The sequence below is a fragment of the Oncorhynchus keta genome, chromosome 9, assembly GCF_023373465.1.
Source record: "Oncorhynchus keta strain PuntledgeMale-10-30-2019 chromosome 9, Oket_V2, whole genome shotgun sequence".
In the NCBI taxonomy this organism is placed as follows: Eukaryota; Metazoa; Chordata; class Actinopteri; order Salmoniformes; family Salmonidae; genus Oncorhynchus; species Oncorhynchus keta.
The window spans coordinates 12043512-12063688 of NC_068429.1; the positions used below are offsets into that span (position 1 = coordinate 12043512).

At 41.2% G+C, this 20177-nt stretch overlaps 1 protein-coding gene across 1 annotated transcript in view; it reads right to left on the reverse strand.

Moving 5' to 3' along the window:
* Positions 1 to 14716, reverse strand: part of wrn (WRN RecQ like helicase) — a 41387-nt gene extending 26671 nt beyond the window's left edge. The window contains exons 1-20 of the mRNA XM_052526023.1: positions 14150 to 14716; positions 13757 to 13833; positions 12931 to 13052; positions 12358 to 12503; positions 12039 to 12187; positions 11586 to 11735; positions 11411 to 11453; positions 9899 to 10001; positions 9380 to 9761; positions 6898 to 6966; positions 6248 to 6365; positions 5505 to 5580; positions 5349 to 5416; positions 4142 to 4250; positions 3588 to 3656; positions 2903 to 2985; positions 2600 to 2706; positions 1049 to 1236; positions 512 to 686; positions 69 to 250 (exon numbers count right to left, since the gene is read on the reverse strand). Coding sequence (XP_052381983.1) covers positions 69 to 250; positions 512 to 686; positions 1049 to 1236; positions 2600 to 2706; positions 2903 to 2985; positions 3588 to 3656; positions 4142 to 4250; positions 5349 to 5416; positions 5505 to 5580; positions 6248 to 6365; positions 6898 to 6966; positions 9380 to 9761; positions 9899 to 10001; positions 11411 to 11453; positions 11586 to 11735; positions 12039 to 12187; positions 12358 to 12503; positions 12931 to 13052; positions 13757 to 13833; positions 14150 to 14156 — 2423 coding nt within the window. The 5' untranslated portion in view covers positions 14157 to 14716. The remainder of the gene's footprint in view (positions 1 to 68; positions 251 to 511; positions 687 to 1048; positions 1237 to 2599; positions 2707 to 2902; positions 2986 to 3587; positions 3657 to 4141; positions 4251 to 5348; positions 5417 to 5504; positions 5581 to 6247; positions 6366 to 6897; positions 6967 to 9379; positions 9762 to 9898; positions 10002 to 11410; positions 11454 to 11585; positions 11736 to 12038; positions 12188 to 12357; positions 12504 to 12930; positions 13053 to 13756; positions 13834 to 14149) is intronic.
* Between the last annotated feature and the right edge of the window lie 5461 nt (positions 14717 to 20177).

Sequence of the window (20177 nt, forward strand, 5' to 3'; positions counted from 1 at the left end):
ATTATTTATTTATTATAACTGTCTTGTCTACCATTTATTCTCATAACATAATCACAAAAAAGAGTGACCTGTTTAATTTTAGATCTGCTGGTGCCCACAGGACGTGGCAGGCACTTGGAAGTCCGTCTCTCCCAGCACGTCCAATCTCCTGGTAGTAAGATTCCATCTCCTTAGGGGCTCCATAATGGACCACCTTCCTGATGTCAGCCTTATTGATCCCCATTCCAAAAGCAACTGTAGCCACAATACACTGAAAACAATTAACAAAAACATATAAGTATGCTTGCATACAGAGGTGGACAATGTTTTAATGTGTTTTCGTGCCTGTATAGAATTTGCAAAGAACCACAAACTGATTTATATTTGGAAAGAAGAGACTAATTAAACTAAATGTGGAATATATTTTGCTACTATCAATCTCTACACAGTATAGCAATAAATCTAACCCACCTGGATTTCATTTAAAATATTTGAAACTTGTTTTTGTTTCTTCAAGATTTAAAAAGCACACCTGGATTTCGTCCCTCATGAAGCGATGCTGGGTCTCCCTCCTCTGCTTGATGCCCAGACCAGCATGGTATACACCACACGTGACACCCAGCGAGGTCAGAGTGGAGGTCACACGCTCAGCCTCTTTCCTCGAGGGGCAGTACACAATAGAGGACCCTTCAAACTCATAATCCCCCCTGAAATAGCCGACAGCAAATGAGACACAAAAAAAAGAAGCAAATTTGATCTAATTAGTCGAAGCGTTGTGGGAGGATTGTGCCGAGTATCATCTACCGAATACATTTTTATATCCTGCACCTGCTCAAAGACATTCGATGTGATCTTTTCCTATACAAATAAAACATGGATATTAATATCATTACTATGATAAAAGCTGGCTCCATATTCACCAATATTCCCAAAAGCATATATACATTACATATACTGTATTAAAAACCAACATCACATAACTAGGTCTACTGAAGTATTTTATTAACCTTCATTCAGTATATGGACCTAAATATATGTTGACCTATAAGCAATTAATATATAGGCCTACCCAGTGGTCTTCTTCAGGAAGCCATTCAGGTCCTGAAACACGCCCCCAGACTTGCGTTTGACGTCCAGGTAGAGGTTGGGCCGGTCGAAGGAGGTGCAGGTGACGATGGGTTGCTCCAGGTTCAGACTCTTCACTATGTCCTCCCTGATGGATGGGCTTGCAGTGGCAGTCAGCGCCACGATGGGAACCTGAAACACAGTCAATGGGAACCTGAACACGGAACACAGTCAAGGGGAACCTGAACACAGTCAAGGGGAACCTGAACACGGAACACAGTCAAGGGGAACCTGAACACTGAACACAGTCAATGGGAACTGGAACACAGTCAATGGGAACCTGAACACGCAACACAGTCAATGGGAACCTGAACACGGAACACAGTCAATGGGGGAACCTGAAAACACAGTCAATGGGAACCTGAACACGGAACACAGTCAAGGGGAACCTGAACACAGTCAAGGGGAACCTGAACACAGTCAAGGGGAACCTGAACACAGTCAAGGGGAACCTGAACACAGTCAAGGGGAACCTGAACGGAACACAGTCCTGAACACAGTCAATGGGAACCTGAACACGGAACACAGTCAACCTGAACACAGGGAAACTGAACACACAATGGGAACTGAACACGGAACACAGTCAATGGGAAACGGAACACAGTCAATGGGAAACTGAACACAGTCAATGGGAACTGCAACACAGTCAATGGGAACCTGGAACACAGAAACTGAACACGAACACAGTCAATGGGAACCTGAACACAGAACACAGTCAAGTCAAGGGGGGAAACTGAACACAGTGAACACAGTCAAGGGGAACCAGAACACAGTCAATGGGAACCTGAACACGGAACACAGTCAATGGGAACCTGAACACAGTCAATGGGAACCTGAACACGGAACACAGTCAATGGGAACCTGAACACGGAACACAGTCAATGGGAACCTGAACACGGAACACAGTCAATGTGAACACAGTCAATGGGAACCTGAACAATGGGAACGGAACACAGTCAATGGGAACCTGAACACGGAACACAGTCAACCTGGAACACAGTCAAGGGGAACCTGAACACGGAACAGTCAATGGGAAACTGAACACGCAACACAGTCAATGGGAAACTGAACACGCAACACAGTCAATGGGAAACTGAACACAGTCAAGGGGAACCTGAAACAGTCAAGGGGAACCTGAACACGGAACACAGTCAATGGGAACCTGAACACGGAACACAGTCATTCACAATCCTGGTAAAACTTCACTTGACACCATTGTAAGTCCTGCACATAAGAGTACCATAAGAAGGATGTCAGCGTTTGCCAACTGTCCATGATACATAGAATTATGTAGCTGACCTGTTATGCAACATCTGTTATGTCCTCATTATGACATGACTACATAAGAATTATGACGGAGGATCTAATTGATAATATATTGTTTAAGATGATGGCTGTCTGATAAAATAGAATAAAACTTTATTGTCCATTCAGGATGGACATTTTTCTTTGGCATCACCAAATGATGTATGCAATGAGAGACTAATATTCTTACGTTAGGTAGACTTCTCTTCAGGTTTCCCAGACTCCTGTATGCACCTCTGAAGTCATGGCCCCACTCAGAGATACAATGAGCCTCATCCACCGCTATCAAAGAGATTCCTGCAGGACAAGCACAGCAGAATGCAGAGATAACTCAGCCCAGAATAGTTATTTTTCCCCAAAACATAAAGATCATCTTCAGACAAGCTGTTTTTGGGAAACACCATCTGTTAAATGTATAAAAAGACAGGGATATATCAGTATATGCAGATATATTTAAAAGAAAGTCATGAATTGGGACCTAGAGTTCACTCACCTATACTTCTATGGAGCTGTTCGAGTAGAGATATATTGCCTGAGCAGTATTCTGGGGTCATGTATACAACTCTGTATTGCCCCCTAAAGACAGAATAAGGTCATGTTATTTTCTGCCTAGTTGGTACATACTTATAACAGGGGTGCAAAACTCAGGCTTTCCAGTTCCACAGTCCTGCTAGATGTTGTTTAGTCTTAAAGTAACACTATGCAGAAAACGCACCGCTATTTCGTGGTTGCTAAAACTAAGTTTGCCTAATTTCAGTTTGTGACAAAATAAGATTGTCTATACTATCATTGTACCATCCAAACCACTGAAATATATTTAATAACCAAACATATGGTTGTTTCAGCTGGTGTACAAAAAGAGGCAAAAACAAAACTTAAGAACTGGAAGCATAGAAATAGTGCACCTAGAACATATCTACCTCTTACATTTGCTTTCAAGTAGAATGATAGATCTATAACTTACATTTCTATGTGAATTTGAGTCACCCAAGAAGTTACATATTGCCACTTTAATTGATCAATTTACAGTCCATACAGCTGGTAAACTACAATGCCCCTTGACTGTAAAAAGTGTAAATGAGTATATTACACATCATGACAGAACAGAGGAGAGGGTGCATGTAAACATCCCTTTAGGCACATATCACATGATTTATTTATTTTTTAAAGGAGCTTACTGTTTCAAGCCGGCTAAAACATTTTTGGTCTGAGCAGAGCCAAGAAAACAAGCTGGAATGTTGGACATTCTGGAAAATAAATAGAAAATGCTACGTTGTTGCAGGGGAACATCACCATGATCCCACCTGGACAGCGTTCAGGTTGTGGAACGTTGCAGTTAGAGATATCATGAATAGAGCCGACATGATTCCTTATTCTACATGTTAGAGGGGAGTTAGTTCTACATGCTGTTTTTCTATCTGCACATTGCACAACGTTATGTCCTGCTGAACGCACCCCTGGCTGACTAGGTGTCACCTATAACCCAAAACGACATGTTTCACTCAGAAGAATATCAACATTGATGAGCTCCACTGGTTACCAGATACTTCTATTCCTGCAAAACATGTCATTTTCACATTTTTCAATATATATGGGGAAAAACAAGCAATCAAACTCATGTGATTATTTCTATTAATGGAGTATGACAATCAAAATATGTTAAAAGTAGAAGATGACATTGGTAGGTATGGTATTTTTAAAAGGTTACGGGTGCTAAAATGTTGCTACTCACTCGAGCTGGAGCACTTGGTCCTCCATGAGAGCGATGAGAGGACAGATAACAATGCTGACGCCAACACAGTACACTGGGGGGAACTGGAAGCACAGGCTTTTCCCATACCCTTCAGGGAGACATAGACAAACACTTCAGTTTAGCTAGTAGAATACCAATGGCTGACATCCTCATTGATTTTACATCATGTTGCATATCTCACCTACTAACCCAAGATGTTCCATTACAGAAAATAGTGAGTTGAATAAGTGATAGCAACTATACTGTGATGACCCTCCCACTCTGTCTACACAATTTCTTTCTCTTTGCTCTTGTTTCCCTTAATATGAAGTTGGTAGGCGGCGCCGGGAGGGTCGTCAGCGAAACACACCCAAGCCCAGGTGTGTCCCGGGGATAAATACACCTCCCCCCTCCATTCATTGAGGAGACTCTCTCCATGCAAACACAATGTAGGTTGGTTTGGTTGTGGCATTTTGTGGTTTGTTTATTTTGGCTCCATATTATTACCATATTTGCACGCAACTACACACCATTGTTAATTAAAATATAGTTTACTTTAGTTAAGAAATTTATTTTTTGTTATCCCTTGATCTCTGCGTTGTCTCCCTTTCTGTTACGAGCCGGTTCGTGACTATACTCATTCAGCCTGTTTCTGTCACATACTAATTAAAGGATGTTGTCATCTGTAACTATAATTCAAAAAGGCACTCGCACATCTGAGCTATCTTTTTTGCAGGTGCACAGTAGCAGTTGAATAAAATGATTAAAACTAAGAAACCCGCACACTGTTCTTTATTAAGCTTTACGTATCGACCACACGACCTTCCTCAGAGCTTTTGTGAGTTTCTTTGTGTGACTAACTACAAATGTATTTGCAGTACCCTTGAATATCCCGCAGCACAACTAACTTACACTACTTGTCATACAGGTCTGATTAAATCATGTGCATTGAGGAATGTGCATAAAAATTTCAGTCATAAAGAAACCATCCACTAGGTGGCAGTACAATAGCAGTAGTATAAGTGCAAATACATCAGATTTGAACAAAAGGATGAAAGCACAATCATTTTTTCATGTACCTCTTCGGGGAATATTCATTTACGAACTAAACTATACGATGCCATCCATATGGATGCTCATATTACCGTGATGACTTAGTCAATCATAATTAACTTAACACGATGGCGAGTGGGGGGGTGGAACCTACCTGTTGCCATGACAACAAGGTTATCTCGCCTCTCCTTCAGAACAGAGTGAATTACTTTCCATTGTACTCTGAAACAGAGGGGATTTGCTTTCATGTACAAATGACAGAAAGGACAAATTATAATATGAACATATGGGGGGGGAGGGGGTGACTTACGGCTTGAAGCGACTATGTCCAAAATACATCTTTAGACATTTGATTTGTTCAGGGAGTGGCTCTGGAAGAGATGGATCTGCATGTGGAGAGCGGGAAAGAGACCTCAATAGACTGACACAGAAATACACTCACATCTGCCTGAGTACATTTGACACTGGAGGTTAACATCTGCCCGAGTACACAAAGCTGGAGATTAATCCTAAACTGCTATTCTAAAACCCTGCTGTTGGCAACGAGCGAAACTCCTAGAGGGAATTGGATTAATAAGTAGTTTGTGGTATATAGCCAATATGCCACGGCTAAGGGCTGTGTCCAGGCACTCCGCGTTGCGTCGTACATAAGAACAGTCCTTAGCCGTGGTATATTGGCCATATAACACACCCGGTTGGGCCTTATTGCTTAAATCTATCGTGACATGTGATTTTGAATAGGTTTCTGTGTTGGTATTGATTTTTAACAGAGTAGAGCATGATTTAATTATAATGCTGGCTATATAGGTCATGGGATTCGTGTAAAGGCTCACCACTATTACCACTGACTTCAGCAGAAAATTATAGCTATTATTAGCTCCTTTGATTAAAATGTACCATCACTCTACTTCAATCAACACACAGTAGACTGAGAGCATCCTCCTTTTACACACAATAGATTCTAATAAGGCTACCTATGTCAGTCAGTCCATTAGTATTTCTACACAACAATCTTTGAAACCTAAAACAGCTAAGAAATAGCTCCATCAGTACCAAATTCTTCTTCTTCCTCCAGCTCCTCTATGTCATCCTCCTCATTGCCAGGGCCAGAGGGCATTTCCTCAGGTTGGGGTTGTTTCTGTTGAGTCAACCTCTCCACTTCCTCCACACACTGAGGTGAGAAACATCCAGACCACATCATCACACAAGGCACTGGTTCTTAACCAATAGCAGACCTGGGGCAAATGCTTATGTCACATATACTTTTGTACACTTGAAAATATAATACGTACTTGATTTAGTTTGGAGCTCGTACTTTCGGGACTAATCCATTGTCAGGTAGTTATTGTAAAATAAAATATGTTCAATAACTTACCTAGTTAAGTAAAAGCAGAACATAAATACATCCATTGGTTCAATTGTACAAGGCAAACAAGAAACCAAGCTAACAAACTCATGGTTTTGACATATTTGATTTAAAAAAAATCAGGCTAAGAAACTCATGGTATTGACATATTTTGACCCAGGCCTGCTATAAGAAGGTTAATGAGAGAAATCCACACCTCAGATGTGCTTGAATGTGTAAAACTGTCTTATTGAGAATGGGCATACTGACTGATGAGAGGTTTGGATAACATCTGTAAGGATAATGTATCGTAAGAGGGGAAATCCATTGTTCTCTCTGATGACATCTAGACTATTACCTGTAGCATCTCGCTCTCCAGCTCCACTTCGTACAAAAGGTCTGCAGAGTCATCCAGTGCATTTTTCTCCTTCAATAGAAAAGAGCAAAGCATTAAGAACCTAATATGGTGGGTGAAGTTGATTGGTGAAGATAATGAATGAGTTCTACTGTAGCTCAATTGTTAGAGCAAGGCTCTTGCAACTTGTGCTGGGACGAAACCAGTATCGCGATACTCCTTAGTATCGTGGCAAGGAAACAAAACACAAAGCGGATTTAACTTCTTTAGGAAAACATCCCAAATGTTGGAAACAATCATCATTATATTGTCATCCAGTCCAATTTATTTCCCAAGCTATAGCACACAATATTTTACATACAGCAGGTTTTTAAAGGACCAAAAGAGTTTGGTCTGCTTGTTTTTATTGTTGCTATGGAAGAAATATTGCGATACTTGCATCGCCACAGCCCAACTTACAACGGCAGGATAGTGGGTTTGATTCCCGGCACCACCCGTGCGTAAAATGTATGCAAGCATGACTAAGTCGCTTTGGAAAAAAGCACCTGCTAAATATATTGACTAAGTCGCTTTGGATAAAAGCACCTGCTAAATATATTATTATATGTGACTGCTCAGCTCGATCTTATGAAGCAACATTTGAAATTGTGTTTTTTTCCCACATTGGATAAAAGTAGAGACTCGGAGCTAGAAAATGGTATATCATACACTACAGTTGAACAATAGGAAAGTAATTCTGCTTTGAAAGTTGATAAACTTGTAACCCCACTTTTGAGAAAATGGCCCTTGAATGTTTTGGTAAACCTACTGGAGAGCTCTTCTTCATCTACACTAGCGTTTCCCAAACCCGGTCCTCTGGAGGGGTGCACTTTTGGTTTTTGCCCTAACACGACACAGCTGATTTAAATAATCAAAGCTTGATGATTAGTTTGTTTTGCTAAGTCAAAAACTAAAACATGCACCACTTCCAGAGATCTGAGTTTGGGAAACCCTGGTCTACACTCATTCAGCATAGTTCACACTCTTAACCCCTGGTCTACACTCATTCAGCATAGTTCACACTCTTAACCCCTGGTCTACACTCATTTAGCATAGTTCACACTCTTAACCCCTGGTCTACACTCATTTAGCATAGTTCACACTCTTAACCCCTGGTCTACACTCATTCAGCATAGTTCACACACTCTTAACCCCTGGGTCTACACTCATTCAGCATAGTTCACTCTTAACCCCTGGTCTACACTCATTTAGCATAGTTCACACTCTTAACCCCTGGTCTATACTCATTTAGCATAGTTCACACTCTTAACCCCTGGTCTACACTCATTCAGCATAGTTCACACTCTTAACCCCTGGTCTACACTCATTTAGCATAGTTCACACTCTTAACCCCTGGTCTACACTCATTCAGCATAGTTCACACTCTTAACCCCTGGTCTACACTCATTCAGCATAGTTCACACTCTTAACCCCTGGTCTACACTCATTTAGCATAGTTCACACTCTTAACCCCTGGTCTACACTCATTCAGCATAGTTCACACTCTTAACCCCTAGTCTACACTCTTTCAGCATAGTTCACACTCTTAACCCCTGGTCTACACTTATTCAGCATAGTTCACTCTTAACCCCTGGTCTACACTCATTCAGCATAGTTCACACACTCTTAAACCCTGGTCTACACTTATTCAGCATAGTTCACACTCTTAACCCCTGGTCTACACTTATTCAGCATAGTTCACACTCTTAACCCCTGGTCTACACTCATTTAGCATAGTTCACACTCTTAACCCCTGGTCTACACTTATTCAGCATAGTTCACACTCTAGACTAAAGGCTGGTTTATATTACGGGTGTATTCGTAAATTCAATCTGGAGTGCCAGAGTGCGCCCTGGGCACTCGTAAACTCAAAGAGTTGGTAGCTACTTCAAGACACATGAGAGAACAGCTCACTCTGACCATTTTACTCGCCATAGCCGAGCTGGTTAGGCTGTTGTTATGTTATCCATAGTGTTGGTGACTGTAACTGTGCTGCTGGCAACAATTTATTTACGTTTTTCCCCCCTGAAGTTTACTGACACCGGCCATATTATTATATGCAGACTTAAGACATTCTATTGAAACTAGTGACACAAATACTACCAGTTGTTCAAACTTCCATCCCTTTTGAATAAGGGCTAAATGTATTAGTTGTTCTAGCCCACACCAGTGGAACAATAAATGGCTGCCAACAAACTTTTACGACATTTGCATGAAGGTGGCATAATGCAAAATGAACAGAGGTCAACCAAGGACTCTCTAACCTTAGCTTGTTTCCTAAACAATGACTTCTAATGTAGAATCCTCCACATTAAAACAAATGTATATAGCCTGGTTCCAGATCTGTTAGTCCCGTCTTATTGGTTATTGGCGTGACTATGACCATAGAAATTAGCATTACAGCACAAACAGGTCTGGGATCAGGCGAAATAGATTTGCTCTTCACCTGGAACTCCAAAGTGGACTGCTCCTCCAGATCCTCCTGCTTAGCTTGCCTCTCCAGCATTTGAAGCTCACACTCTGAGATATCCAGGGACATGATGCAGTCTCCTTGATAGTCTATGGGTTTGCTGGCCTCTTCCATGGGTTCAGGAACCTTAAAGAGATCTATGTTAGAGTGATTGAGGTCCTCATCTTCTCTGGGTGAGCCCTGATCCATCTGTGTTCCATTGGTTGTGTCTGTTCCGTCAGGACTGAGGGGCTTGTTCTCTGGGAGGTCGTGAGACAAAGGTTCTGGATCTATGGTAGATGCTGAGGTATTGTTCTTTGACAGCAAATCTCTCAGAGCAGTGAGACTAACATACAGGTCCTCCACTAGCGTTGCAACGCTACAATGACAAAATAAAATAAATAAATAAATTTGAGACTGGTTACATTTCTGACCTTGTCTGTACTGTACTTATGAATCAGACAAAAGAGTGAACAACAATCTTGATGTTGGAATAGTAATGTCTGTATACTGGACCTCTGGATGTCATTGACTTCTTCTGGGATGCTGCCAGCTAATTCCTCAATTTCATTGGCCATTTGAGACAGCTTGTCCTTGAGGCCAGACTGAGAATTTACTCCTTTATTGGAGCACAAAGAGACATATATTTTGTTTAAAAATACTGCTATTAACCAACCAGTCTAAGTCGGGGGGTTCTACTAACTATACGTAATTATTTTATGAAGGTCTTACCAAAGATAAATGGATAGATTAAGACCCCTATTTATAATAAATAATTATTGGGGGGGGTCCTTACTGCTATTAGCTTATTCACTACATGGAACAGATAGCCCCCCCCAAAATAAAACAAAAGGAAGCGTGTTCTGAAGTGTCTCTCCTATATCTGAGAGATATAAAAAAAGATCTGACTCATTTCTGGAAACGAGTTGTGTGTCGCGCGTCACTAATTCACAGGAGAGCCATTTGAACGTACACTTTTATCAAAATTATTTTTTTTGCAGAAATGCCTTCAGGAACATGAGAACTTTCATGTGCCTTAATAACAAACGTGCATACCATCTGTAATTATGAATACAATTGTTAAATTACGAGCCTAGTTGGTTTAGTCAGAGAAACAGACAGGAACCTTCAAGGTAGCCATGACTGGCTGAGATAATGGATGGGCTGGACATACTAAGAGACAAGTTCGGATTGGTATGCCATGTGCACGCTTCTGTCTATAACATGAGCTGCTTAGTATGTGTATAAAAATAAAGAAAAACCTTGGAATGAATAATGTGTCCAAACTTTTGAATGGTACTGTACATGTTTGTGAGAATCTAACCTTTGCAGAGGGTTAACCCAAACAGTATGGACAATACAGACAGAAGGCAGATTAGCTGTACTGACTTCAGACAAGTCTCCTGACACTTGTGGAGGTTGTAGAGCATAAGACAGAGTTCATGAGATTCTCGTCTTTTCATAGAGGGGTCATAATAGTTTTTAGGCCAAACCGTTCAGACGCGACCAACAATTTTGTGAGAAGACCAATTTTCAGGATGTCTCACGGTCTGATAAACACCGGTCACCTTTCACCGCAAATGCAGAAGAGGGACACAGGCGGAACCGGTGGATTGAGACGCAGATATCTTAAACTGACAGATTTCCATTGGGATATTTTTATTATAAGAATTAAATAAAAATCTTATTTAAAAATTTTAAAAAAATCTAATTTTATTTCCGCGGGGGCGTGGACATGGACCTTTGGGGCGGCAGGGTAGCCTAGTGGTTAGAGTGTTGGACTAGTAACCGAAAGGTTGCAAGTTCGAATTCCCGAGCTGACAAGGTACAAATCTGTTGTTCTGCCCCTGAACAGGCATTTAGCCGTCATTGAAAAGAAGAATTTGTTCTTAACTGACTTGCCTAGTAAAATAAAGGTAAAATTAAATTAAAAATTGGGGGTTTTAATGAAGGAAACCAATAAAATAACTGGGATTTGAGAAACATAACACATGTATGACACATGAAAGAAATCTACACAATACTCACCAGGGTCCATAGTATTCAGTTTGTTATGAATGATCAGGCCAGCCTACGCAAGAAAAATACAAATAAAAACATGGCTGATAAACCAATACAGAATCTCTCGCACAACTCTCCCACAAAACCAGTACTCTATTCTTCCAATTACACAATATGATACAGTAGGTTTTCCCCCACTCACATAAGCATCTGTAGCTGCGTATCTTTTCTGTTCCTGGGAGAGTTCAAAGTCATCCCAATTGCTACAGCGCACATCCTGCTGTTTGAACAGCCTCTTCTTGAACAGGTGCTTGACGAGCCCATCCAGACTCCACCTCTCACCGCATCGCAGCTGTAAGTCACAGAGAATTCTAGTCAGTGAGGATATAATACTGCAAGTAGCTTTAGAGCAATCAAACAGTCCTATTGCTATTCCTCATAGCATGTTAGCAGATGCATTTTGGGTGAAATATTCGAGACGGCCAGTATTTTTGCTGTAGTTGGAACGATACCTTTTTAACTTGACATTTTGTTTAGGACTTGACTATATGGTTACACACCAACAAGTGGAAGTGTTTGATACATTAGCCCATGAGTAAACACATTGGTAGTTGTGTAATTGCTGTAAAATGAGGGTACAATTCTGTGATCTTACTCTTCCATTTGCCAAATCTCCAAGCTCCACAAAATTCTTCAGTTTGACATCAAAGTCAGAGAGTAGCTTCCACATGTCTCCTTCGATGCCCACTCCAACTTTTCGGATTGTCTCATCCTCCAAAAATATCTTCAAGCCAGTTGGAAATCCTGCAAGAAGTCAGAGATATGCAATACAGAAAACCATTGCAGAACAGGTCTAAACGTGTTTCTCATGTGTCGAAATACCGATAAACTATAGGCATAACAGAAGTGATAAGCAGAAAATGATTCATACAATGATAAGTCAATGTTCGAGACATTTCCCCTGTAAACGTTACTTGACATGGGGGAGAGGTGAAAAAGGTAACACTTCTCTACAGAAGCACACAGCTGGACCAAGGCAACTTTCTTCTTCTGGCCTTTGGTGAACGAAGGAGGCCATTCTATGTCAAACCCCACAGCAGAGCCAGGTGAAAGACTAGACCTACGAAGAAAAAAAACAAGAGAGGGACTGATGTGTAAATGAGGTGCAAAATCAAAGTAAAAAAATAATTATTGCCCACTATAATTAACATACAATGCGGTTGTAACACTTTTGAGATGTTGTTTGCCCCAAAATTTGGATGCAGACATTTATTTTACAGCGATGAACACATTTTTACAATCAAGACGAACCGACAACGAGTTCCAGATTATAGATACGCCTTCAGAGACGTGATGCATTCTGAGGAAACGGGTAAGCAACTACTCAAAGTGGTGAATAAAGCCACAGCACGCTAAACCTATGACTCCACATGCTAGGCCTACCTGCTTACCACTGTACAACTGACTTGATTGACTGCTCAATCTCTGTGTTATTACATGTACACTGAATGTACTATGAGACTCAGACTGGTGATAGTCTTGATTACCTTAACTCGTCAGAGAGAAAAGAGCAGTCATTTTTCTCCTGGCTGAATATGACTGTGCCAGTGAACTCTAGATAAGGAAGGTAATCCTCTATGACATTTCTTTTATAGAGTCCTGTTTGAACCTGTTGAGAAAAACAAAAGTGTTACTTATTACCCCCACAGAGAGACTATATTACCAGCTATTCTCCACAGAACTGGGCATATTGGGTTTGCTTTGTGTCTAAGGAAATATGCAAATGAAAGGCCATTCACTATTGTCCATCGTGCACATGTGTTCTTACTCCATGTACAGTAATTTACATTTCCAGTACATATATCACCTATGCAAATGTTGAAGAGTGACAGCATGATGCAGGACTCGTCTCATAGACCTCTATACAACGCATGGTGTATCGATAAACTGGTTGAATTAAACTCAAGTCGGTATTAATTAAAATGTTCTAACTATAACTAATTAACGATGGTGGTCAAAGGAAATATCACATGCACTAACAATACTGAATATTGAAATGGGTTGAGAGAAACAGTGCAATGGTTTTATTTGCATATGACCCTGCACAGCTCAGGTGGATAGGTAAACATAAGCAAATTAGAGAGTCTCACTGAATTGAAAATTAACCACACCTTGATAGCCAACCTCAGACAGCTGTTGGCAGGCATTTGGAGGCCAGTAGGCCTGTAATACTGGGATTGTCTACACACTGTGCTGGTGATATTTCCATCTGTTAACGAACCAGGAACTACTTCTGGCTTACTAACCATATCAGTTTCGTCGTTCACTATCTTGGACCATATATGTGAGTACTGTTTACTCAACTTCAATTACCTGTTTAAGTGCATCTTTTTCAGTAGTTTCTATCTTCGACATCCACTCAGGTAAATTCCTGTCCGTCATGTTTGAATCTGTCAGAGGGAAAGAGTTTTATAAGCGTTAATAATAGTTACAGCATCTACGGTGTAGAATACAACAACACTGTGGCATGAGTCCTTCCTTGTTTCCAACATTTCCTCTTTTGCAAATACAGTTTAAAAATCAGATTGTATTCCTTAGCAAGCCAAATACACAGCTAAATATGTTGCAGGTGTAAAATAAATCGCTTTACAATGACAGCTGTTTTCATGGCTAGTGTCGTGTTTCCATCTTTATTATAGGCTAACGTTTGCATATCAGTCTGAAATTGTTTAGCATTGGCTAAAACACATGTGCATGCGCTGATACCTGTCATAGCAGATATTTCCAACTTTCCATCGTTAATCCAACAGCTGCCAATTTTGTCGGCTAGGTGGCTGTCTGTGTCTGTCTGGCTGACTATAACGTTCTCTGTCACATCAAGGGTTCATGTCAAGAATCCGTGCTAGTTTGCTGAATTCAACGCAAACAAACGTTGTAGTTGACTTGCTTGACTGCTTACTCGTCATGTTATGCTAGGCTGGCTGCATTAGCTAGATAGCTATGGTTGTCTACGTTCATGTGTTTCCATACTCACTCACGGTGATTAGCTAACTCCAGAGATGGTTCGCGTCTATTCTTTGCTCGCTAGTATCTAACGCGTAGTTAACGTTAGCTGCCAAACGTGCTAACAACTCCCGCCGTATTCTTCTTCTTCTTGATTTGTAGACATGTTTTATTCAATATACTCGAGAGTTGCTGCCACGTACTGTTTTGGAAGATGAGTTGCATCTACGTAACATTACAGCACCTATTTGTATTACTATTTTGGTTACAGTCGCCAACGAATAATAATAATAATATGATCCTACATTTAGCTGCACTTGTGAAACAAAATCGCAGTCATATATCAGTCATCATATCCTAACCCTTTTCTGAGCGTTTTAACAGCGTCATTAAACCGTTCCCGATTTCAGTTAAATGTTTTAAATCTAACCTGATGAATAAAGAATTATATAATGGTTTATTTTAAGGATGTATGTTAAGACAACATTAATTTCGTTATTATTACAAATGATAAACTGGGTGGTTTGAGCCCTGAATGCTGATTAGCTGACAGCCGTGGTATATCAGACCATATACCATAGTTATGACAAAACATGTATTTTAACTGCTCTAATTACATTAGTAGCCAGTTTATATTAGCAATAAGGCATGTCAGGGGTTTGTGGTATATTGCCAATGTACCATACCCCCTCGAACCTTATTGCTTCAATATACCACGGCTTTCAGCTATTCAGCATTCAGGGTTCGAACCACCCAGTTATTAATTAAACAATAAGGCACGAGGGGGTGTGGTATATGGCCAATATACCACAGCTAAGGGCTGTTCTTAGGCACAATGTAACGTGGAGGTATATTGGCCATATACCACAAACCCCTGAGGTGTGTTATTGCTATTATAAACTGGCTACCAGCGTAATTAGAGCAGCTCAAATAAATGTTTTGTCTTACCAGTGGTATACGATATGATATACCACGACTGTCAGCCAATCAGCATTCAGGGCTCAAACCACCCAGTTTATAACAGACCGTTGGTAACCCGTTTATAATAGCGATAAGGCAACTCGGGGGTTTGTGGTATATGGCCTCTGCGTTGTGTCGTGCATATGGACAGCCCTTAGCCGTGGTATATTGGCCATATAACACACCCCCTCTGGCCTTATTGCTTAATTATAGCATACAATCACTCCTGGAGTTATTTAAGCCATAAGGCCTGAGGGGCTGTGTTATATGGCCAATACCATGGCTAAGGGCTGTTCATATGCACGAAGCAACACAGAGTGCCTGGATACAGCCCTTAGCCGTGAGGCGGCAGGTAGCTTGGCGGGTAGGAGCATTGGGCCAGCAACCAAAAGGTTGCTGGATCGAATCCCTGAGCTGACAAGGTAAAAATCTGTCATTCTTCTCCTGAGCTGTTCCCTGGGTGCCAAATACATGGATGTCGATTAAGGCAGCCGTCTGCACCTCTCTGATTCAGGGGGGTTGGGCTAAATGCAGAAGAGACATTTCAGTTTAATGAATTCAGTTGTACAACTGACGAGGTATCCCCCTTTCCCTATATTGGACATATACCACAAACCCCCAAGGTGCCTTATCGCTATTAGAAACGAGTTACCAATGTAATTAGAGCAGTAAAAAACATCTAGATTTTGTCATACCCGTGGTATATTGGTATGATATACCACAGCTGTCAGCCAATCAGCATTCAGGGCTAGAACCACCGGTTTATAATTAAGCAATAAGGCCCAAGGGGTTGTTGTATATGGCCAATATACCATGGCTAAGGGCTGTTCTTATAAACGACGCAAAAATAAATGTTCTGTCATACATTTACATTACATTTACATTACATTTAAGTCATTTAGCAGACGCTCTTATCCAGAGCGACTTACAAATTGGTGCATTCACCTTATGACATCCAGTGGAACAGCCACTTTACTGGCGCTTGTAACGCCAGGGTAGTGGGTTCGATCCCCGGGACCACCCATACGTAGAATGTATGCACACATGACTGTAAGTCGCTTTGGATAAAAGCGTCTGCTAAATGGCATATATTATTATTATTATTATTATTAAATCTTTTAGGGGGGTGAGAAGGATTACTTATCCTATCCTATCCGTGGTATACGGTCTGATATACCATGGCTGTCAGCCAATCAGCATTCAGGGCTCGAACCTAATCAGCTTATAATGCATTCGTGTGGAGTTGTGGCTAAGAACAGCCCTTAGCCATTGTATACAGGCCATATACCACACCCCATCGAGCCTTATTTCTTAATTATACAACGGGTGGGTCTAATTCTGAATTGTGATTGGCTACAACCACATTCCATCAAGCGTCTATTCCACAAGTTACCACCGGCTAAATCTATGACGTTAAAATGCCTATTTACTCTGTTCCATCTGACTGCGCAATCCACTGTCTCATCTGTCCAGCTAGGCAATTTCTAAACTTGATCTCCACTATAAAAAGCGTCTAGACATTATCTCACATTTCTTTTAGACTAATATTTAGTTTCCAACAGCGGAGATTTGTATAAACCTTGCTGTCTGTCTCTGACATTTGCAAAATTGTTTCAATATTCAAATTAGATCTCCAGCTTTTCCCATAGTAATGAACGTGTCGGGGGTCGGGACGAGACAGACAGGCTGGCAGCTTTTCTCAGCCAGTCGACATCATTAATCAGCTGGCATCCTTTTTATGGATATATACAAAGAAATGTGCATTTTAAAAAGGTCAAACGAAACTAAGTGCAGCTAATTTGCAGTCTTTTTTCGCTCATCTGAACAACAGTGTCCTGACAAGTGAGCACCTTTTCTATCCCAGGCAAGATTGCCCATCTTCAGCTCATTGTTATGGATGTATCCAAATAAATGTCACTAGAAACAGCTAAAACAAATGCAAATGCAGCTACTTTGCTGTTATTCTGGCTGCACTTTTTGATGTGACTGTAAGTTAGCCGCAGTTGGCTAGCTATCAAGCAAGGGATAAGAACATTAGGATAAGAACATTTAGCACGAACAAATGGGTCGCGTCTCTAGCAACCGAACTGATAGAACGAACGACCAGCCGGCTTGGGTAGCATCCCTAGATTTGTGTCGGGACTATATCTTGTGGAAGGAAGAAATATTAGGAATAAATTAATCAAAATAACATTTCAACCAATATTTGAATATTTTGGTAACCCATTGTATAAAAGTCATAATGCCATCAAAGCCGATGTTTGGAGGATATAACAACACCTGCGCCAATATGACCTCCAAACACTAGCTTCTCTGGCATTATCACTTAATAAGAAACTGTGTGGTTCGAGCCCTGAATGCTGATTGGCTGACAGCCGTGGTATATCAAAACGTATACTACGGGTATAACAAAACATTTACTTTTACTGCATTAATTACGTTCGGAACCAGTTTATAATAGCAATAAGGCACCTCTGGGGTTTGTGGTATATGGCCAATATACCACGGCGATGGGATGTATCCAGGCACTCTGCGTTGCATTGTGAGCAACACTAAGGTAACCTGCCTAAATGATTACCGACCCGCATCACTCACGTCTATAGCCATGAAATGCTTTGAAAGGCTGGTCATGGCTCACATCAACACCATTAGCTCAAAAACCCTAGACCCACTCCAATTTGCATACCACACCAACAGATCCACAGATGATGCAATCTCTATTGCACTCCACACTGCCCTTTCCCACCTGGACAAAGGGAACACCTATGTGAGAATGCTGTTCATTGACTACAGCTCAGTGTTCAACACCATAGTGCCCTCAAAGCTCATCACTAAGCTAAGGACCCTGGGACTAAACACCTCCCTCTGCAACTGGATCCTGGACTTCCTGACGGGCCGACCCCAGGTGGTAAGGTTAGGTAACAACACATCCGCCATGCTGGTCCTCAACACGGGGGCCCTTCAGGAGTGCGTGCTCAGTCCCCTCCTGTACTCCCTGTTCACTCATGACTACATGGCCAGGCACGACTCCAACACCATCATTAAGTTTGCTGATGACACAACAGTGGTAGGCCTGATCACCAACAACGATGAGACAGCCTATAGGGAGGAGGTCAGAGACCTGACCGTGTGGTGCAAGGACAACAACCTCTCCCTCAAAGTGATCAAGACAAAGGAGATGATTGTGGACTACAGGAAAAGGATGACCGAGCACTCTCCCATTCCCATCGACAGGGCTGTAGTGGAGCAGGTTGAGAGCTTCAAGTTCCTTGGCGTCCACATCACCAACAAACTAACATGGTCCAACCACACCAAGACAGTTGTGAAGAGGGCATGACAAAACCCATTCCCCCTCAGAAGACTGAAAAGATTTGGCATGGGTCCTCAGATCCTCAAAAGGTTTTACAGCTGTACCATCGAGAGCATCCTGACGTGTTGCATCACTGCCTGGTATGACAACTGCTCGGCCAACGACCGCAAGGCATTGCAGAGGGTAGTGCATATGGCTCAGTACATCACCGGGGCCAAGCTGCCTGCCATCCAGGACCTCTATACCAGGCGGTGTCCGAAGAAGGCCCTAAAAATTGTCAAAGACTCCAGCCATCCTAGTCATAGACTGTTCTCTCTGCTACCTCACGGGAAGCGGTACCGGAGCGCCAAGTCTAAGTCCAAGAGGCTTCTAAACAGCTTCTACTCCCAAGCCATAAGACTCCTAAACCGCTAATCAAATAGCTACCCAGGCTATTTGCATTACCCCCCCTTCTATGCTGCTGCTACTCTCTGTTATTATCTATGCATGGTCACTTTAACAACTACATATTACCCCAATTACCTCGACACCGGTGCCCCCGCATATTGACTCTGTACCGGTACCCGCTGTATATAGCCCCACTATTGTTATTTAATGCTGCTCTTTAATTATTTGTTATTCTTATCTCTTACTTTTTTTCCCTTAACTGCATTGTTGGTTAAGGGCTTGTAACTAAGCATTTCACTGTGAATTTAATTTGATTTGACTAAGAACAGCCCTTAGCTGTGGTATATTGGCCATATACCACACCCCCTCATTCCTTATTGCTTAATTATACCATGGTATTGATGAATACTTGTTTCTGATTTGCTTGAAGGGAATTTTGTTATCTATCATTTCACTATAATAGACAGTACATTTACATGGTAGAATTCAATGGCTAAAGTTCATTCTTACATGTTCTATGTTTGTGCTGCTATTGAAAGTGGAAGTCGAATTGAAAACATTATTGGCATTGTTGAATTATGTGGCTCAGTTGGTAGCGCATGGCACTTGCAAAACCAGCGGTGTATGTTTGATTCCCACAGGGACCATTACAACAAATATGAAAATATACAGTGCCAGTCAAACGTTTGGACACACCTACTCATTACAGGGTTTTTCTTTATTTTTACTATTTTCTACATTGTAGATTAGATATGGGAAAAGAAAATACAAAGAACATTTTTTATTTTATTTTTGTTGTTCCATTATCTTTGAAATGCAAGAGAAAGGTCACACATTCAGCTAGGAAGCTGTTTACATGGTGTCCACAAGGGGCAACAGTGTATGTGCAAATGTTCACACTGATAACTTCAAGAATGAGCAAGCTTCATTACATTTTTTATGTTTATTTATTTATTTAATTTAACCTTCATTTAACCAGGTAGGCTAGTTGAGAACAAGTTCTCATTTGCAACTGTGACCTGGCCAAGATAAAGTAAAGCAGTTCGACACATACAACAACACAGTTACACATGGAATAAACAAACATACAGTAGAAAGTCTATATACAGCATGTGCAAATGAGGTAGGATAAGG